Genomic DNA, 15,717 nt, shown 5'->3' with positions numbered 1-15,717 from the left:
CAGCTAGCAAGGGATGTTAAGAGTAATAAGAAGGGTTCCTTCAGGTATATTAGCAAAAAGAAGAAAGTCAAGGTAAGTGCGGGCTCCTTACTGAATGAGGGAAGCAACCTAGTGACACAGGATGTGGAAAAAGCTAATGTACTCAATGCTTTTTTTGCCTCTGTCTTCATGAACAGGATCAGCTCCCAGGCTACTGCACTGGGCAGCCTAGCATGGGGAGGAGATGACCAGACCTCTGTGGAGAAAGAATTGGTTTGGGACTATTTAGAAAAGCTGAATGAGCACAAGTCCATGGAGTCAGATGCGCTGCATCTGAGGGTGCTAAAGGAGTTGGCGGATGTGATTGCAGAGCCATTGGCCATGATCTTTGAAAACTCATGGAGATCAGGGGAGGTCCTGGACGACTGGAAAAAGGCTAATGTAGTGCCCATCTTTAAAAAAGGGAAGGAGAAGGATCTGGGGAACTACAGGCCAGTCAGCCTCACCTCAGTCCCTGAAAAAATCATGCAGCAGGTCCTCAAGGAATCAATTCTGAACCACTTGGAGGAGAGGAAAGTGATCAGGAACAGTCAGCATGGATTCATCAAGGGCAAGTCATGCCTGACTAACCTAATTGCCTTCTATGAGGAGATAACTGGGTCTGTGGATGAGGGGAAAGCAGTGGAGATGTTATTCCTTGACTTTACAAAGCTTTTGATACGGTCTCCCACAGTATACTTGCTGGCAAGTTAAAGAAGTATGGGCTGGATGAATGGACTATAAGGTGGATAGAAAGCTGGCTAGATTGTCGGGCTCAACGGGCAGTGATCAATGGCTCCATGTCTAGTTGGCGGCCGGTATCAAGCGGAGTGCGCCAAGGGTTGGTCCTGCGGCTGGTTTTGATCAATATCTTCATTAATCATCTGGAGGATGGTGTGGACTGCACCCTCAGCAAGTTTGCAGACGACACTAAACTGGGAGGAGTGGTAGATATGCTGGAGGGTAGGGATAGCATACAGAGGGACCTAGACAAATTAGAGGATTGGGCCAAAAAAAAAATCAGATGGAGGTTCAACAAGGACAAGTGCGGAGCCCTGCACTTAGGACAGAAGAATCCCATGCACTGCTACAGACTAGGGACCGAATGGCTAGGGAGCAGTTCTGCAGAAAAGGATTTACAGGTTATAGTGGACGAGAAGCTGGATGAGTCGACAGTGTGTCCTCGTCAAGAAGGCCAACGGCATTTTGGGCTGTAAAAGTAGGGGCATTGCCAGCAGATCGAGGGACATGATCATTCCCCTCTATTCGACATTGGTGAGGCCTCATCTGGAGTACTGTGTCCAGTTTCGGGCCTCACACTACAAGAAGGATGTGGAAAAATTGGTAAGAGTCCAGTAGAGGGCAACAAAAATGATTAGGAGCTGGAGCACATGACTTACGAGGAGAGACTGAGGGAACTGGTATTATTTAGTCTGCAGAAAAGAAGAATGAGGGGGGATTTGATAGCTGCTTTCAACTACCTGAAAGGGGGTTCCAAAGAGGATGGATCTAGACTGTTCTCAGTTGTAACAGATGACAGAATAAGGAGTAATGGTCTCAAGTTGCAGTGGGTGAGGTTTAGGTTGGATATTAGGAAAAACTCTCTTACTAGGAGGGTGGTGAAGCAGTGGAATGGGTTACCTAGGGAGGTGGTGGAATCTCCTTCCGTAGAGGTTTTAATATCAGGCTTGAGAATGACCTGGTTGGGATGATTTAGTTGGGGACTGGTCCTGCTTTGAGAAGGGGGTTGGACTAGATGACCTCCTGAGGTCCCTTCTAACCCTAGTATTCTATGATTTCAGGAGACAAAATTAGTAGAGAACACAAACAGAATCCTTATGTATCCACAGCATTTTATCAAGTCAGTAGTTGTTGGGCCTAACTAATTTTGTGACAACGCTAATAGTTTTGTAGGCAACCCCTGTAATGTAAATAAAATTACCACACTACAAATGAAACAATTATATGAAGAACAGATTTGCACCTTTACTGTTTACCGATTCAGTGATCCAACTTTCTGAATCTGAAAAGACCATACAAAAATGACAAATCTTGGGTCACGTGGATGGAGTGTTTTAAGATTAAGTACTTGCCGCTAGGAATCAAGGTTTCCTAATGCAAAATTCATACTCAAGTTTGTTTGGAACTGCATTACACCTCCCCACCTGGTTTAAGAATAAGATGAGGCTTCATGGGAAACGTTCTATTTAAATAGGAAACATTCTATTTACTGCTTCTATCACTGAGACTGATTCCATGAATTTGTGTTGCCACAGCATCAGTGGCAGAGCAGTGCACTCCAGAACAGATTTCAATCAGTCAGGCTGAGGACACAAGAGCAAAATAACTCATAAGCAGCCTTATGGTCATTTTTGGATTTGTCACACAATCTTCTTTATTGCCAAGCAAATGAAACTAGATAAACCTCTAACAAATTGACCTAAGTAAGTTTCTTTTATGAGGTCCAAAATACAATTCTGTTTTCATTGTCCCTTCCCTGCATCCATGCCAGGTACACTGCTGTGAAGGTTTATTTAAAGTGGTTCTGTTGTGTAAGTAAATGAAATTCTTGGTTTTAATCGTTAAAAAAAATAATGTACATTAGGGATGCGTTTAGGACTTTACCTTTAATGACTTGGCCCCTTTTTTATCTCCTGCAAACATGGACTTTTCATCGAAGTGCATTGGAAAGGATCTGCTCAAACAAAAAATTGTAAAGAAAATCAGCACACACTACAATAGATCATCCAAGTTTACAGTATCACTCTACTAACTATTTTACAATTACTTGGAAGATTCTGCTCTGGTTCACTGAAGACCAGTCACGATAGCCTGTGCAGCAGTGCTGATTAATGCAAACACACACTATAAGTATAGAAAACCACAAACCCAAAAAAAATAAATCACAATCCTCTGCCATGTCTGACGTGTGTATTAATCTGCATTAATATACAATCTAAGGCAGGGGTGGCCAACCTGAGCCTGAGAAGGAGCCATAATTTACCAATGTATGTTGCCAAAGAGCAGCAGTAATACGTCAGCAGCCACGCCCCTCAGCTCCCCGCTCCCCACCGCTCCCAGGGCCTCCCACCCACTGGCAGCCCTCCGCACACCTCCCGATCAGCTATTTCATGGAATGCAGGAGGTTCTGGGTTGGGTGGGAGAAGCGAAGGCAAGGCAGGGTCAGAGGACGACACGGGAAAGGGTGGAGTGGGGACAGGACTCCACATGTGGCTCTGGAGCCACAGGTTGACCACCCCTGGCTTAAAGTGATTTAGGATTAAAAAAACCCAGCATTTTTAAAGTCAACTTTTTTGAACTCTCAGTCCATACAAAACAGTTTCTTGGGATTGCCCTACAGGATACCCATTTTAGAAATTTAACACTACCTTATCTGGAGCAGTTTACAGTATTTGTTTTGAAGAGATTTCTCTTTGCTCCTCTCTGCCCACTAATCAAGATCTCTTTCTCCCATAGATCCTCTTAGTGTTCTCCTTGCAGCCTAAAATTTACTAAGTTTCGTTATGATTTAGATCATGAATAACTATCTGAGTTTTTCTAGTGCAAAGCAAAGCAGAAGGCTGACTGAGTCACACAGTAGCAGAGGGGAAATGAGGTGACCTAGAGCAATGACTAGTCACAGGGAAGCCAAGTATGGTTGGTTGAGGGGACTCCCAAGTAGCAGACATACGGGAGGAGAGGAAACTGAGCAAGAGGGGATAATCTACTTGTAAAAACTGGTTTAGCAGCAGGATCTCTGCTAAAGTTAGATGCTACATTTTACTAATTTTCAATACAATTATGCACATTTTAGATTGAAGAGCAAGAAATCTATTTTGAACACCTGGGAAAATGAGGGTTGGATGTTTTAAAATGTTTCTTAATGGCTCTAACAAGAAATGTTTCCTCCTACTACTGTTTTTGGCCCCTCCTCCCTTCCAATTCACCCTTCCAACTTGTCATCTCATTCTCTTCCCCACCATCATTTTTCTTTATCCGGCTTCCCCAAACCTTCTATCCATCCAAAAATCACCTCTCTTCCTAGAAGAGGGCTGAAATAGTAATGCAAAATCTCATATCTCACTTTGTATCTCTGAAGATGTCTAGCAAGAGGGTTTTAGATTCAGCATCCTCTTGGACATTTCCAGTGTAAAGGTCTACAAATGAACGCTCGAAGTATGGTGCAACTTTTGACAAAGCACGCAGCTCAATCAAATATAAAAAATATAAATTCTTTAGCCTCCTTGGTCCTTCTCCTTTTGTTTCAATAGGGTCAAAGCGATGAATAAACTCCTTGACATTGTGTCCCCAACGAGGCTTCCCCCAGGTTTCTAAGCAGAGAACAGAAAGATAATTTTCAGTAAAGACTAACAACAACTGCACAAATACATAGACTGAGGGTATATCTATACTGCCCACTGGATCGGCGGACAGCTATCAATCCAGCAGGGGTCGATTTATTGCGTCTAGTCTAGACGCGATAAAATCAACCCCCAAGCGCTCTCCCGTTGACTCCTGTACTCCACGGCTGCGAAAGGCGCAGGCAGAGTCCATGGGGGTGTGGCAGCAGTCAACTCACTGCAATGAAGACACCGCAGTGAGTAGATCTAAATACACTGACTTCAGCTACGTTATTCACATAGCTGAAGTTGCATAACTTAGATCGGTCCCCAGCCCCCCGTGTAGATGAAGCCAAACTGTGTTTACATACACACATTAGTAGGCTTAATATACATATAAACAGACAGGACAAGCAACTATACCCAATGGCCATATAAGATGACAGACATTTTCAGGGCTCTTACATAAAAATATAAAATTACCTTCAAGAAGATAATTTGCACAGAGATGTAAGTTGATGCTAACATGAAGTCCAGAAATGAGTTTATAGAATACTCTTTTCTCCAGACAAAGACCTGGTTAGAAAAAGCATTGATTACTAGAAATATCATTAAAATGAAAAAAAACATAAAACAACGTTCACTGAAAATGAGATGCAAAATTTGCACTGTTCAGCTTTTAGTGTTGGACTTACAATTAAGGAAAATGCCACTTATTTAGTGTCACTTTAAAAAAAATTCTTATTGCTTTCAGAGGGAAGAGTTTATCTCTCAAGTCTACCATCTCACTCACCTACCCCCGCCCCTCCATAACAGGCACACTTGTTCATTACTGTAAGGCTTTTGTCAGCACACATTAAAAAGAAAGGAGTATTTGGTAAAAAATTCAGGACAAAGCTCCCATGCAAAAAAGTGTCATGTATGTAGTTTGGGTAAAACAGATCTGAGATAATCTACTTGGGCCTACAATCTACAGCTAGGGAGAGGATTGTACTAGTGACCATACAGAACCTAATGTTCACTGCTATCTGCAACTGAGATTTTATGGCCAAATTTAAAGGCAATGTTTGAATCTGCTAAAATTGTTCTTTTTGGTTGCAGGCATAAATGCACAAAAAATGGCAAGAATAAAACAAACACTTGGACAAAACTGGCCAAGATAAATGAAACTTAATAGTGGCAGTGGAAAACCTCAAGGCTGCTGCTTAACTATGACACAACTTAAATATAAAGTAAGTTAAGATAAAACTGAGAACAGAAGGGGCAGACAAACAAGACTAAAAGCAGTTTCCTGGGGATGCAGAAAGGGGAAGCAATGAGGAGAACATAAATAACATCAGCAGTCACAAAACAATTTCATCACTAAAAATGTGATGATGCAGCCATATGTCCAGACACCTTAATGGCATGATCACTGACAGCACCCATGAGGTGGTTTAACTGAAAATGCTATAGTAACTCAGAGGACTGAAGACATAAAAGACGTTGTTTAGTCCAAATATTAGAAAACTGAAATAACATACTGATGATATTTGAGGGAGCAAAATCAAATTAAAAGGGAAAAAGTGGTGGAGTGGGAGTCTTCATTGGAAGGCAAAACCGAAAAGTCTTTGAGAAAGCATTTGAAGATGACAGTGGATGTTGCATTACACACAAGAAATGGGAGGACAACACAGGAATAAAGGGCTGTAAGTAAAAGGATATGGAGTCACTTATGGAAGAAGGGGACCAGGAGAGAACCTGTTAAGGTCAAATTAACTAGAAACCATATTTTCTAAAGTCAATAAGCAGTGTTTCCCCCAGCATAGAGAGAGCAAACTGATATGTATGCTACTTCCAAATGCAGAGATTTTGTCTATACAGTGGGGTAGTGTGCAGTAGGGGACTGTGATTTTGAAGTGCAGTAATGTGTTTCACATTAATTGGTCTATGCAGACCCTGCTGTTGCACACTAGAAGTTCCCTAGTGCACTTCAATGTAGTACTACAGACCTACATTTAAGTGCACTAGGGAATTTCCAGTGCACAGCAACAGGGTCTACATAGATCCATTAATGCGCAATATGTTAATACACTTTAAAAATCCCCTCCCCTCCCACCCCCAGTGCACGTTACCCCACCAAAAGGGCAAACCCTTACTACATATTTTCCTGAAAATTCTGCGTAAAATGGTCCCATTGCCAAACTGTAGTAACTGCCTTTTAGGCGGTCTGGCCTCATTTACAAGCATATTATTTATTTTAAAGAGCACATTTGAGCTTTTTATGCTTTCATGTGCTGGCAGCTGTAAAAGCTACGAATAGCAGAAGTAAATGCTTTATGCAGAACAAAGTTAGCTGCTCAAAAGGCTTAATTACGTTTTCTTGCTCCAATTAACAAAATATTCTTTTCCACACCTCTAGGATACCTTTGGTTGCTATCAGTATTAAACCTGCTTGGCATTTTAAGTCAATTAAAAGGTAAAAAATTGCATTTTGCTGCTAATTGTCCCTATCCTTGGTCTTACAGCCAATTCTGCTTGTATAAATGAGCAGTTCAACCACCACTGCTTTCAAAAACATCTGACAATTAGTCCTAATAAAGATCCTAGCAATTTGTTTGTCTACTTCCTCATTTTAGATTCTAAAAATTGGGAGTCATGAGTAGCTAAATGGTGAGTAAATGTGTAAAAAGCACAAGCATCACCACTGGGAAAATATAACCTTAAAGCATTTACAATAACATGCCAACTGAACAAAAGAGGAGCTCTCTATTAGTCTTTGAATGCCGCTTAGAGTATTTTTATTCACAACGATACCTCTGCATAAAAAGAGTGCATTCTGAGCATGATTGCTTGAATAATTTCAGGAGGCTAATTTACCCTGATTTCAAGTCCAATTTAGTTCACTCTAAATACTTTTAGAAACCCCACACTACCAAAAACTCTTGATTTCACACACCATATGTAGGTTCATAAAGAAAATATATTCATAAATCTTTGTGTACATCAGCTGAATATAATATACAATCAACTAGACTGTCTAAAACATTCATGAGGACAGTTTTATCTACAGTACAAAACCCTATTGCTTAGAGACAACTCTTTCATATATCTTGGATAATTAGACTTGCAAAGTGAATACCAGTGTTGTTCTATCAGTGTAGAATGCCAACATAAGAGTGCAAAATCTCTTACACATACTACAATAACTGATCCATTAAGAAACAATTACTGGCTTTGGGATGAAGATGGACATTCACTACAGGCATCAAATATGACTGACAGTGAGTAGGGATAAGAAATCGAGTAATAACACTGGTATCTGTTTTTTCTAAAGCTATTAACATTAATTTTAAGCATCATATCAACTTTCCTTTTACCTTCCAGCCATGTGTAGAAAGATTCTCCTGAAAACACAAAAATACATAGTTAAATCCATCAGTATTCATTTGTACATATTAACATCCCTTAAGTAGAAACTATGGCTGTCAAGCGATTAAAAAAATTCATAGTGCGATTAATAGCGCTGTTAAACCACAATAGAATATCATTTATTTTAAATATTTTGGATATTTAAAACATTTTCAAATATATTAATTTCAATTACAAAACAGAATACAAAGTGTACATTGCTCACCTTATTTTTTTATTCCAAATATTTGCACTGTAAAACACAAAATATTGTATTTTTCAATTCACTTTATACAAGTACGGTAACGCAATCTCTTTCATGAAAGTTGAACTTACAAATGTAGAATTATGTACTAAAAAGGGCATTCAAAAACAAAACAATGTAAAACTAAAGAGCCTACAAGTTCACTGGTCCTACTTTTTGGTCAGCCAATCACTCAAACAAGTTTGTTTACATTTGCAGGAGATAATGCTGCGCACTTCTTTACAATATCACCTGAAAGTGAGAACAGGTGTTCGCACGGCACTGTTATAGCCAGTGTTGCAAAATAATTACATGCAAGATGTGCTAAAGATTCATATGTCCCTTCATCTTCAACCACCATTGTGGAGGACATGAGTCCATGCTGATGATGGGTTCTGCTCAATAACTATCCAAAGCAGTGCAGACTGATGCATGTTTAGATGCCATGAGCAGAAGGTTGATTTTCTTTTTTGGTGGTTCGGGTTCTGTAGTTTCTGCATCAGAGTGTCGCTCTTTTAAGACTTCTGAAAGCATGCGCCATACCCTGTCCCTCTCAGATGTTGGAAGGCACTTCAGATTCTTAAATTCTGGGTCGAGTGCTGTAGCTATCTTTAGAAATCCTACATTGGTACCTTCTCTGCATTTTATCAAATCTGCATGAAAGTGTTCTTAAAATGAACATATGCTGGGTCATCATCCAAGCCTGCTATAATATGAAATACATGGCAGAATATGGGTAAAACAGAGCAGGAGACATACTATTCTCCCCCAAGAAGTTCAGTCAAAATTTAATTAACGCCTTTTCTCTTTTTTAAAGAAGCATCATCAGCATGGAAGCATGTCCCCTGGAATGGTGGCCAAAGCATGAAGTGGCATATGAATGTTTAGCATATCTGACACATAAATACCTTGCCATACTGGCTACAAAAGTGCCATGCAAATGCCTGTTCTCACTTTCAGGTGACACTGTAAATAAGGGCAGGCAGCATTAACTCCAGTAAATGTAAACAAACTTGTTTGTCTCAGTGATTGGCTGAATAAGAAGTCGGACTGAGTAGACTTGTTTTAATTTGTTTCGTTTTTTGAGAGCAGTTATGTAACAAAACAAAAAAATCTACATTTGTAAGTTGCACTTTCACTGGTTAGATTGTCGGGCTCAACAAGTAGTGATCAACGGTTTGATGCCTAGTTGGCAGCTGGTTTCAAGCAGAGTGCCCCAGGGGGTCGGTCCTGGGGCCAGTTTTGTTCAACATCTTTATTAATGATCTGGATGATGTGATGGATTGCACCCTCAGCAAGTTCACAAATGACACTAAACTGGGAGGAGAGGTAGATATGTTGGAGGGTAGGTATAGGGTTCAGAGTGACCTAGAAAAATTGGAGGATTGGGCCAAAAAAAATCTGATGAGGTTCAACAAGGACAAGTACAGAGTCCTGCACTTAGGATGGAAGAATCCCATGCACTGCTACAGGCTAGGGACCAACTGGTTAAGTGGCAGTTCTGCAGAAAAGGCCCTGCGGATTACAGTGGATGAGAAGCTGGATATGCAGCAGTGTGCCCTTGTTGCCAAGAAAGCTAACAGCATATTGGGCTGCATTAGTAGGAGCACTGCCAGCAGATCGAGGGAAGTGATTATTCCCCTCTATTCGGCACTGGTGAAGCTGCATCTGGAGTATTGCGTCCAGTTTTGGGCCCCTCACTACAGAAAGGATGTGGACAAATTGGAGAGAGTTCAGTGGAGGGCAACAAAAATGATCAGGGGGCTGGGGACATGACTTACAAGGAAAGGCTGAAGGAACTGGGCTTGTTTAGTCTTCAGAAGAGAAGAGTGAGGGGGGATTTGATAGCAGCCTTCAACTACCTGAACGGAGGTTCCAAAGAGGATGGAGCTTGGCGTTCTCAGTGGTGGCAGATGACAGAATAAGGAGTAATGTTGCAGTGGGGGTGGTGTAGGTTGGATATTAGGACACGCTATTTCACTAGGAGGGTGGTGAAGCACTGGAATGGGTTACCTAGGGACATGGTGGAATCTCCTTCCTTAAAAAAAACTCTAAGTCTCAGCTTGACAAAGCCCTGACTGGGATGATTTAGTTGGGGTTGATCCTCCTTTGACTAGGGGGTCTCTTTCAACCCTAATCTTCTATGATTGTATGATAAAGAGATTGCACTATAGTACTTGTATGAGGTGAATATACTATATCTTTTGTTTATCATTTTTAAAGTGCAAATATTTATAATAAAAATAATATAAACTCAGCATTGTACACTTTGTATTCTGTGTTGTAATTTAAATGAATACATTTGAAAAGGTTGAAAAATATACAAAAATATTTAATAAATTTCAATTGGTATTCTATTGTTTAACAGTGTGGTTAAAACTGCAATTAATCACAATTAATTTTTTTAATCACACAATTAATTTTTTTGAGTTAAGTGTGATTAATTGACAGCCCTAGTAGAAACTCTGGAGTACTACATGTACTGTATATTCTGAGGACATAAACTTTCAGCAGTGCATACTTTGGAGCAATATCATCAAAATTAAGATTATAGTGAACTTTCCCTTTCTTGCAGGAGGAAGGGAGTATTATCCTAATTGGTCTGCAACAACATAAAAGAATGAAGATAAAACTGTACTAATATATTGGGGAAGCCATATGTGGATAATACCAGAGAAAGGAGTAAAATTCCCACAACACAGTTTTCCAGTAACACTTCTAGGGAACAAGTTCATTCCTAACTCTGGGCAGCAAGTGTCTTATTCATGTCCCTGATGTTTAAGGACAGAGATTTTTAAATTTTTAATCTTAGCTAGCATAAAGAAGATATTTTTAATTCTCTAAATATCAAATGTGTATGACTTTGGAGTAAGTTCTTTCCATCAGTGGTTTGTAGTAGAGTTTTTCAGAGTTTAACTATATATTGTAGAAAAAATAAATATTACTTGTTATTTGTTTTAATTTTGTTGCCTTTTAATTTAGTTGGCTGTCACCTTGTTCTTGGATTAGAAAGACAGCAAGCCCAAATGACCTACACAATATCATTCATAAAGCTGGTCAGAACTGTCCATATCTCTTCAAAAGGCATTTTTATTGATAGAACTTGCACTAAAAATGGCTCTGAACTATATGAAATTGTGGAAAGTTTTCATATCTTAAAAAAATATATATTTTTCCATCAAAATGAAAAAATTCATTGGTTCCCCTGCTCTTTCCCTTTCTCACCTACTTTTCCAGTGGAAAAAAGGGAAAAAGAAAGAGGGAGGCACCCATAACGGAAACCTCAAAATCTGTTTGTATGCTCAACAATTTTTTCATTTTATTAGTGAAAAAATTAAGATTTATATTAAATTTAAAAAATTGTTTCTTCCAAAAATGTTCAAGACGACTTATTTTTGAACAGCCCACACCACTCATTTCAAACAATAATAACTCCTCGTCTCCATTGCAAACTAATTTTCTTAGTCTTTTTACTCCTTCTTACCATGAAAGTCTTCCCGTGCCTTTAATAATTTTCACTGATGTCCTCCAGATTATTGCTATTTCTACTATATAAGTTTTGAGATGGGGTGATCAAAAGTCACCACAGTGTTCAGGCTAACAGTGTAACCACTGATTTATACAATAGCATATTTTCAACATTTTCTAAGCCTTTCTTAACAGTTGAAAATCTTGTTTGCTTTGACTGCAACCGTGCAGGTTTTCACTGAGCTGTCCACAATGACCCCTAGATCTTTTTAGAAATCAGCAATCATAAAGCATTTCTTATCGTACACTGACTACACTGGGGAAACATGGAGGACTAAACACCCTGACTATATATAAAGAAGCTATCCAGGTCAAAAAAAGCTGCTCTTTTCCTCTTTCAAAATAAAAATATTACATCTGCCATGAACAGAAAAGAGGAGAAACTCAAAGCCCTACACAATACAGGTCCATCCCATGTCTTGTAAAAACCTTTCCAGACCCCCTTTCATTTCTTCACCTTCACTCTTCTTGCTATTCATGTATTCCAGCAGCAAGACCATAAATATTCTTATGGGAAAAAGACAGACAAGTGAGCTATATAATTAGGGCAACTATCTTGTCTCTTTTTTCCCCACTGGTAGAAAGAGTGAAAATTATTTCTTCTTTTGGATGGAGAGGAAGTTTATGCAACATTAAACAATCACAACTACAAAAGTAAAACTCCCACTATATATTTAGCTATTATGGAGAATGTATTAAATCAGACTTACCATCATCCTCCCCTGGAAAAAAAAGAAAAAAAAAAGTTATGAATAAAGATCTAAGAACATCAGAAAAAAACCTCTTCCACTCTGTATGGGAAATGACACAGTACCCTGCCACAGAGATATTAAAGATGCAAGAAATGCTTCTTTGGTTCATGTCAGGAATCTTACAAATAGCTTTTCTTTTACACAGAAGATATGCTGTAGCTCAAAACAGAAGTTATGGGCTTGGTGCAGAAATTAATAATGAGGACCTATGGTCTGTGTTATGCAGAAGGTTTGAATAAATGTCTAATGATCCTTTCTTGGTCTTATAATCAGTGAACTGTTCACTCCTGTGCATGTTACACTATAAAACATGCTTAACATTTTAAATATAATTAGTACAGTACAATATTCAAATATACTTAACTGCCTGTCAATGGTTAATATCAATACCACTGATCTATGGGGTGAATATTTAAGTTTTTAATTAGACTGAAATAAAAAAAAAATACAGAAGGAAGTATTGGGGAGTAACAACAGAGACCCCACCTGTGTTGATGCACTAAGATATAGGGCTATATTGCGCTATTTTTTAGACTGAATTAATTGATTTCAGTAGTGACTTTTAAAAACAAAGACTGGTTACAATTTTGCCAATAGTCCTCATCTATGCTAGATGAGTCTTCCTTCATTTCCAACATGCAAGGTTTCTTTTTGAATGAATTGATTTACATTAATATTTCATTGTTATGGGAACTAAGGCAACCATCAGTAGGGAAACAGAAGACTTCAGTTTAGATTCACTGAGAAAATAAAAACTAACTTATTTTCATTTGGAATTTTAAAATCAAAATTCTATTAGCAGGAAGTGTGCCTACTTAACACTGCTTTTTAAACTTTCATCTTTAAGGTAAATCTTTCCTGTGGATCCCACTCTGTATAGGAGTGAAATGATACTACTGTCAGGAAAACTCAATTTATTACTAACTTGACTATGAAAGAAAAGTTGTTACTGTGCATTGTATTAGCCAATAAACATACTGAAGTGACAAAATTAGATGCTCTGGGCGGGGGGTAAATCAGATTCAAGATCTGAATTTTGAAGAGACTGCTGTAAGGTTTTTCTAACTCCCATCCATCTTCATATGTGATCTTGTAAACACTTATAGATGTGCTTTAATTTGCACGAGTAGTCCCAATGACTTTAATGAGATTATTGACATGCATAAGATTAAGCATGTGTGCAATTTAACAGGATCAGAACACTAATTTTAATTAATTATGTTTTTGGTATATCAGGGTCAATTTCTTTATATTTCATGATCTAGTTTTTGTCACTTTATATGACACCGAGTGGACAACAGATAGTACTACAGTGTAGGATATTATTTGTATAATTTGGACTGGAAAATTCACCAAGGTGAGTTAAATGCCATTGAAATCGTTCTAATAGGTACAAAATAATTGAGACCCACCCCTGCTGGGTGCCAATGGATTTAAAGGACGATAGACAGATCGAGGCCTGAAAAAAAAAAATTAAAAAATAAATGATTTTTGTATTTTGAAGAAATGTTACTGTTCAAAGGATAAAGTGCATTTTCCTCCCTCCCTGGTTACTTGAAGCAGTTTTCTTCATAGATGCTGTTCCACACTCTCCATGCAGAGGGTCCTTTGTATCCAGTGTAACGTTCTGGATTCAACAGCAAATCCACATACTGCGCATCTGGAGATCTCTCATCTAAACAGGAAACCTTGTGTTACATATTCTAACCAGTCACTTTAAAAGGACTGAGTTTCACAAAAAGCAGTTATACAGAACTTAGTAAAAGTGAGAACTCAGAAATCAAACACTATCTTATCCTCCAATTTTGTTTTAAACACCAGCATAAATATTCTATATATAATATACAGTGTTATACACTAAAGGTGACATTAAATAAGATCTGCTTTGTCTATACAGGTTCTTGTACTCCAGCTGCTGCAGTGATGAGAGCAGTACCTTCCAGTAGGGCACTAAGCAACAGGACTAGCACTGTCACATGTAGTTCTCTCTCTCATTCTTTTCAGAGGAGATGATTTGTGTATGCAAGTGTAGTGGTTTTCATCTTTTTTTTTTTTTTTAAACATACATGCTTCCACTGGAGAAGAAGGTGGTGAGGTCTGTGGTGGTTCTTTTCTCCCGTGAGAGTTCGTTCCACAGACTGACTATTGCAAATATAGGCCTCAATCCTGAAAAAAAAAACTTATTCTTGGGCTTAAAATTTAAGCATGTGAATGGTCCCACCGACTTCAATAGGATTACTCAGATGCTTACAGTTAAGCATGTCAACGTACAGTAAATGTTTTTAGGTTTGGGGCTATATGTTAAAAAAGAACATTAAATGATAAAAATTAAGACTTCCCCAGATTTTAGAAGAATTTGAACATTGGTTTATTTTATAAAAGTTATAATTATTACTTTTACAAGATGCATTGCTCAAATTTTATTCATTAGCCAAAAGAAATTTGTAAGATTTATTTTTAGATGCTTTAGTCCAAATTTTCTACCAATTTACAACGCTGCCAACTAGAAATATTTTATAGCGCATTTTAGAATTCTCTTATAGCCAGGAAATGCTATAAATTGAAACAGAGCATTTAACCATTACCCTTATTTCTAGGTATATGATTTAAGTTCAACATGAATTCAAAAGCATCACAGCCAAAAATAAAATTTCAAGATAGCTAAATACAGCTTTTTCAATAATGTGAAAGGTAACTGAAATACTGTTCCCAAGTTATTTAATAAGTAAAAATGGAAAAAACTGCATATAAATAAAATATCATATATACTCATTCATAAGCTGAATTTTTTTTTAGTAAAAAAGGGACACACCAGAGAAGGTCAGCTTATGAACAGGTATAGAGAGGGAGGTGGGACACAGCCCCTCCCCCCAACAAAGGGAGCAAGGAGAGGCAGCACAGCCAGCAGAGACAGAAGGGAAGAGACGGGGCAAGAGTTTCTCTGCTTCTGGCCATGCTGCTCTCCCCCTAGTTGCTTGGCCCTGCCCCCCAGAGCAGGCTGTGGCTGTGCTGGCTGTGCTGCCTGGCCCGCTGGAAAACGCTGCGGCTGTGACGCCCAGCCTAGCCTGCTGGAACAGGCTGCAGCCGCGCTGCTCTGTCTGGCCCACTGGAGCAGACTGCGGCCATGCTGCCCAGCCTGCCGGAACAGCTCCAGCCAGGTCAGAGGCATCCTCCCTAGGTAAGGTGGGAAGGGATGGGGAGAGTGTGGGGGTCCCGGGCTGCGGGGGGGGGGGGGGTCATGTGAGAGGTAGTCACAGGGGTTACTCCCCTGACTCCCAGCTTCTCCTCCCCAAATAAATTTCCCCACCAGCTGCTGTCCAGGCCCGTCAGGGTAAGCAGCTGGCGCGCCGGGACACATTGTTTACTTGGGTTTACCTCCTTGCCTGCAGGCACTCGAGGTGAACAGCCATCTCAGCCCACCAGCGGCTTATCCTGATGGCCTGGG

At 39.3% G+C, this 15,717-nt stretch overlaps 2 protein-coding genes across 2 annotated transcripts in view; one reads left to right on the top strand and one right to left on the bottom strand.

Annotated features, from left to right (window-relative positions):
• ERO1B (endoplasmic reticulum oxidoreductase 1 beta) overlaps positions 1 to 15,717 on the bottom strand; it is a 69,995-nt gene that overhangs the window by 8,754 nt on the left and 45,524 nt on the right. The window contains exons 7-13 of the mRNA XM_050950486.1: positions 13,827 to 13,947; positions 13,685 to 13,731; positions 12,231 to 12,242; positions 7,718 to 7,744; positions 4,842 to 4,934; positions 4,103 to 4,349; positions 2,644 to 2,713 (exon numbers count right to left, since the gene is read on the bottom strand). Of these exons, the coding sequence (XP_050806443.1) occupies positions 2,644 to 2,713; positions 4,103 to 4,349; positions 4,842 to 4,934; positions 7,718 to 7,744; positions 12,231 to 12,242; positions 13,685 to 13,731; positions 13,827 to 13,947 (617 nt within the window). The remainder of the gene's footprint in view (positions 1 to 2,643; positions 2,714 to 4,102; positions 4,350 to 4,841; positions 4,935 to 7,717; positions 7,745 to 12,230; positions 12,243 to 13,684; positions 13,732 to 13,826; positions 13,948 to 15,717) is intronic.
• Positions 13,956 to 15,717, top strand: part of EDARADD (EDAR associated via death domain) — an 86,795-nt gene continuing 85,033 nt past the window's right edge. Inside the window, exon 1 of the mRNA XM_050950463.1 lies at positions 13,956 to 15,450. The gene's annotated coding sequence lies outside the window, so the exon portion shown is untranslated. The remainder of the gene's footprint in view (positions 15,451 to 15,717) is intronic.

Source organism: Gopherus flavomarginatus, chromosome 4, assembly GCF_025201925.1.
Source record: "Gopherus flavomarginatus isolate rGopFla2 chromosome 4, rGopFla2.mat.asm, whole genome shotgun sequence".
NCBI classification, from domain to species: Eukaryota; Metazoa; Chordata; order Testudines; family Testudinidae; genus Gopherus; species Gopherus flavomarginatus.
This window is presented reverse-complemented; position numbering and strand designations above follow the sequence as displayed.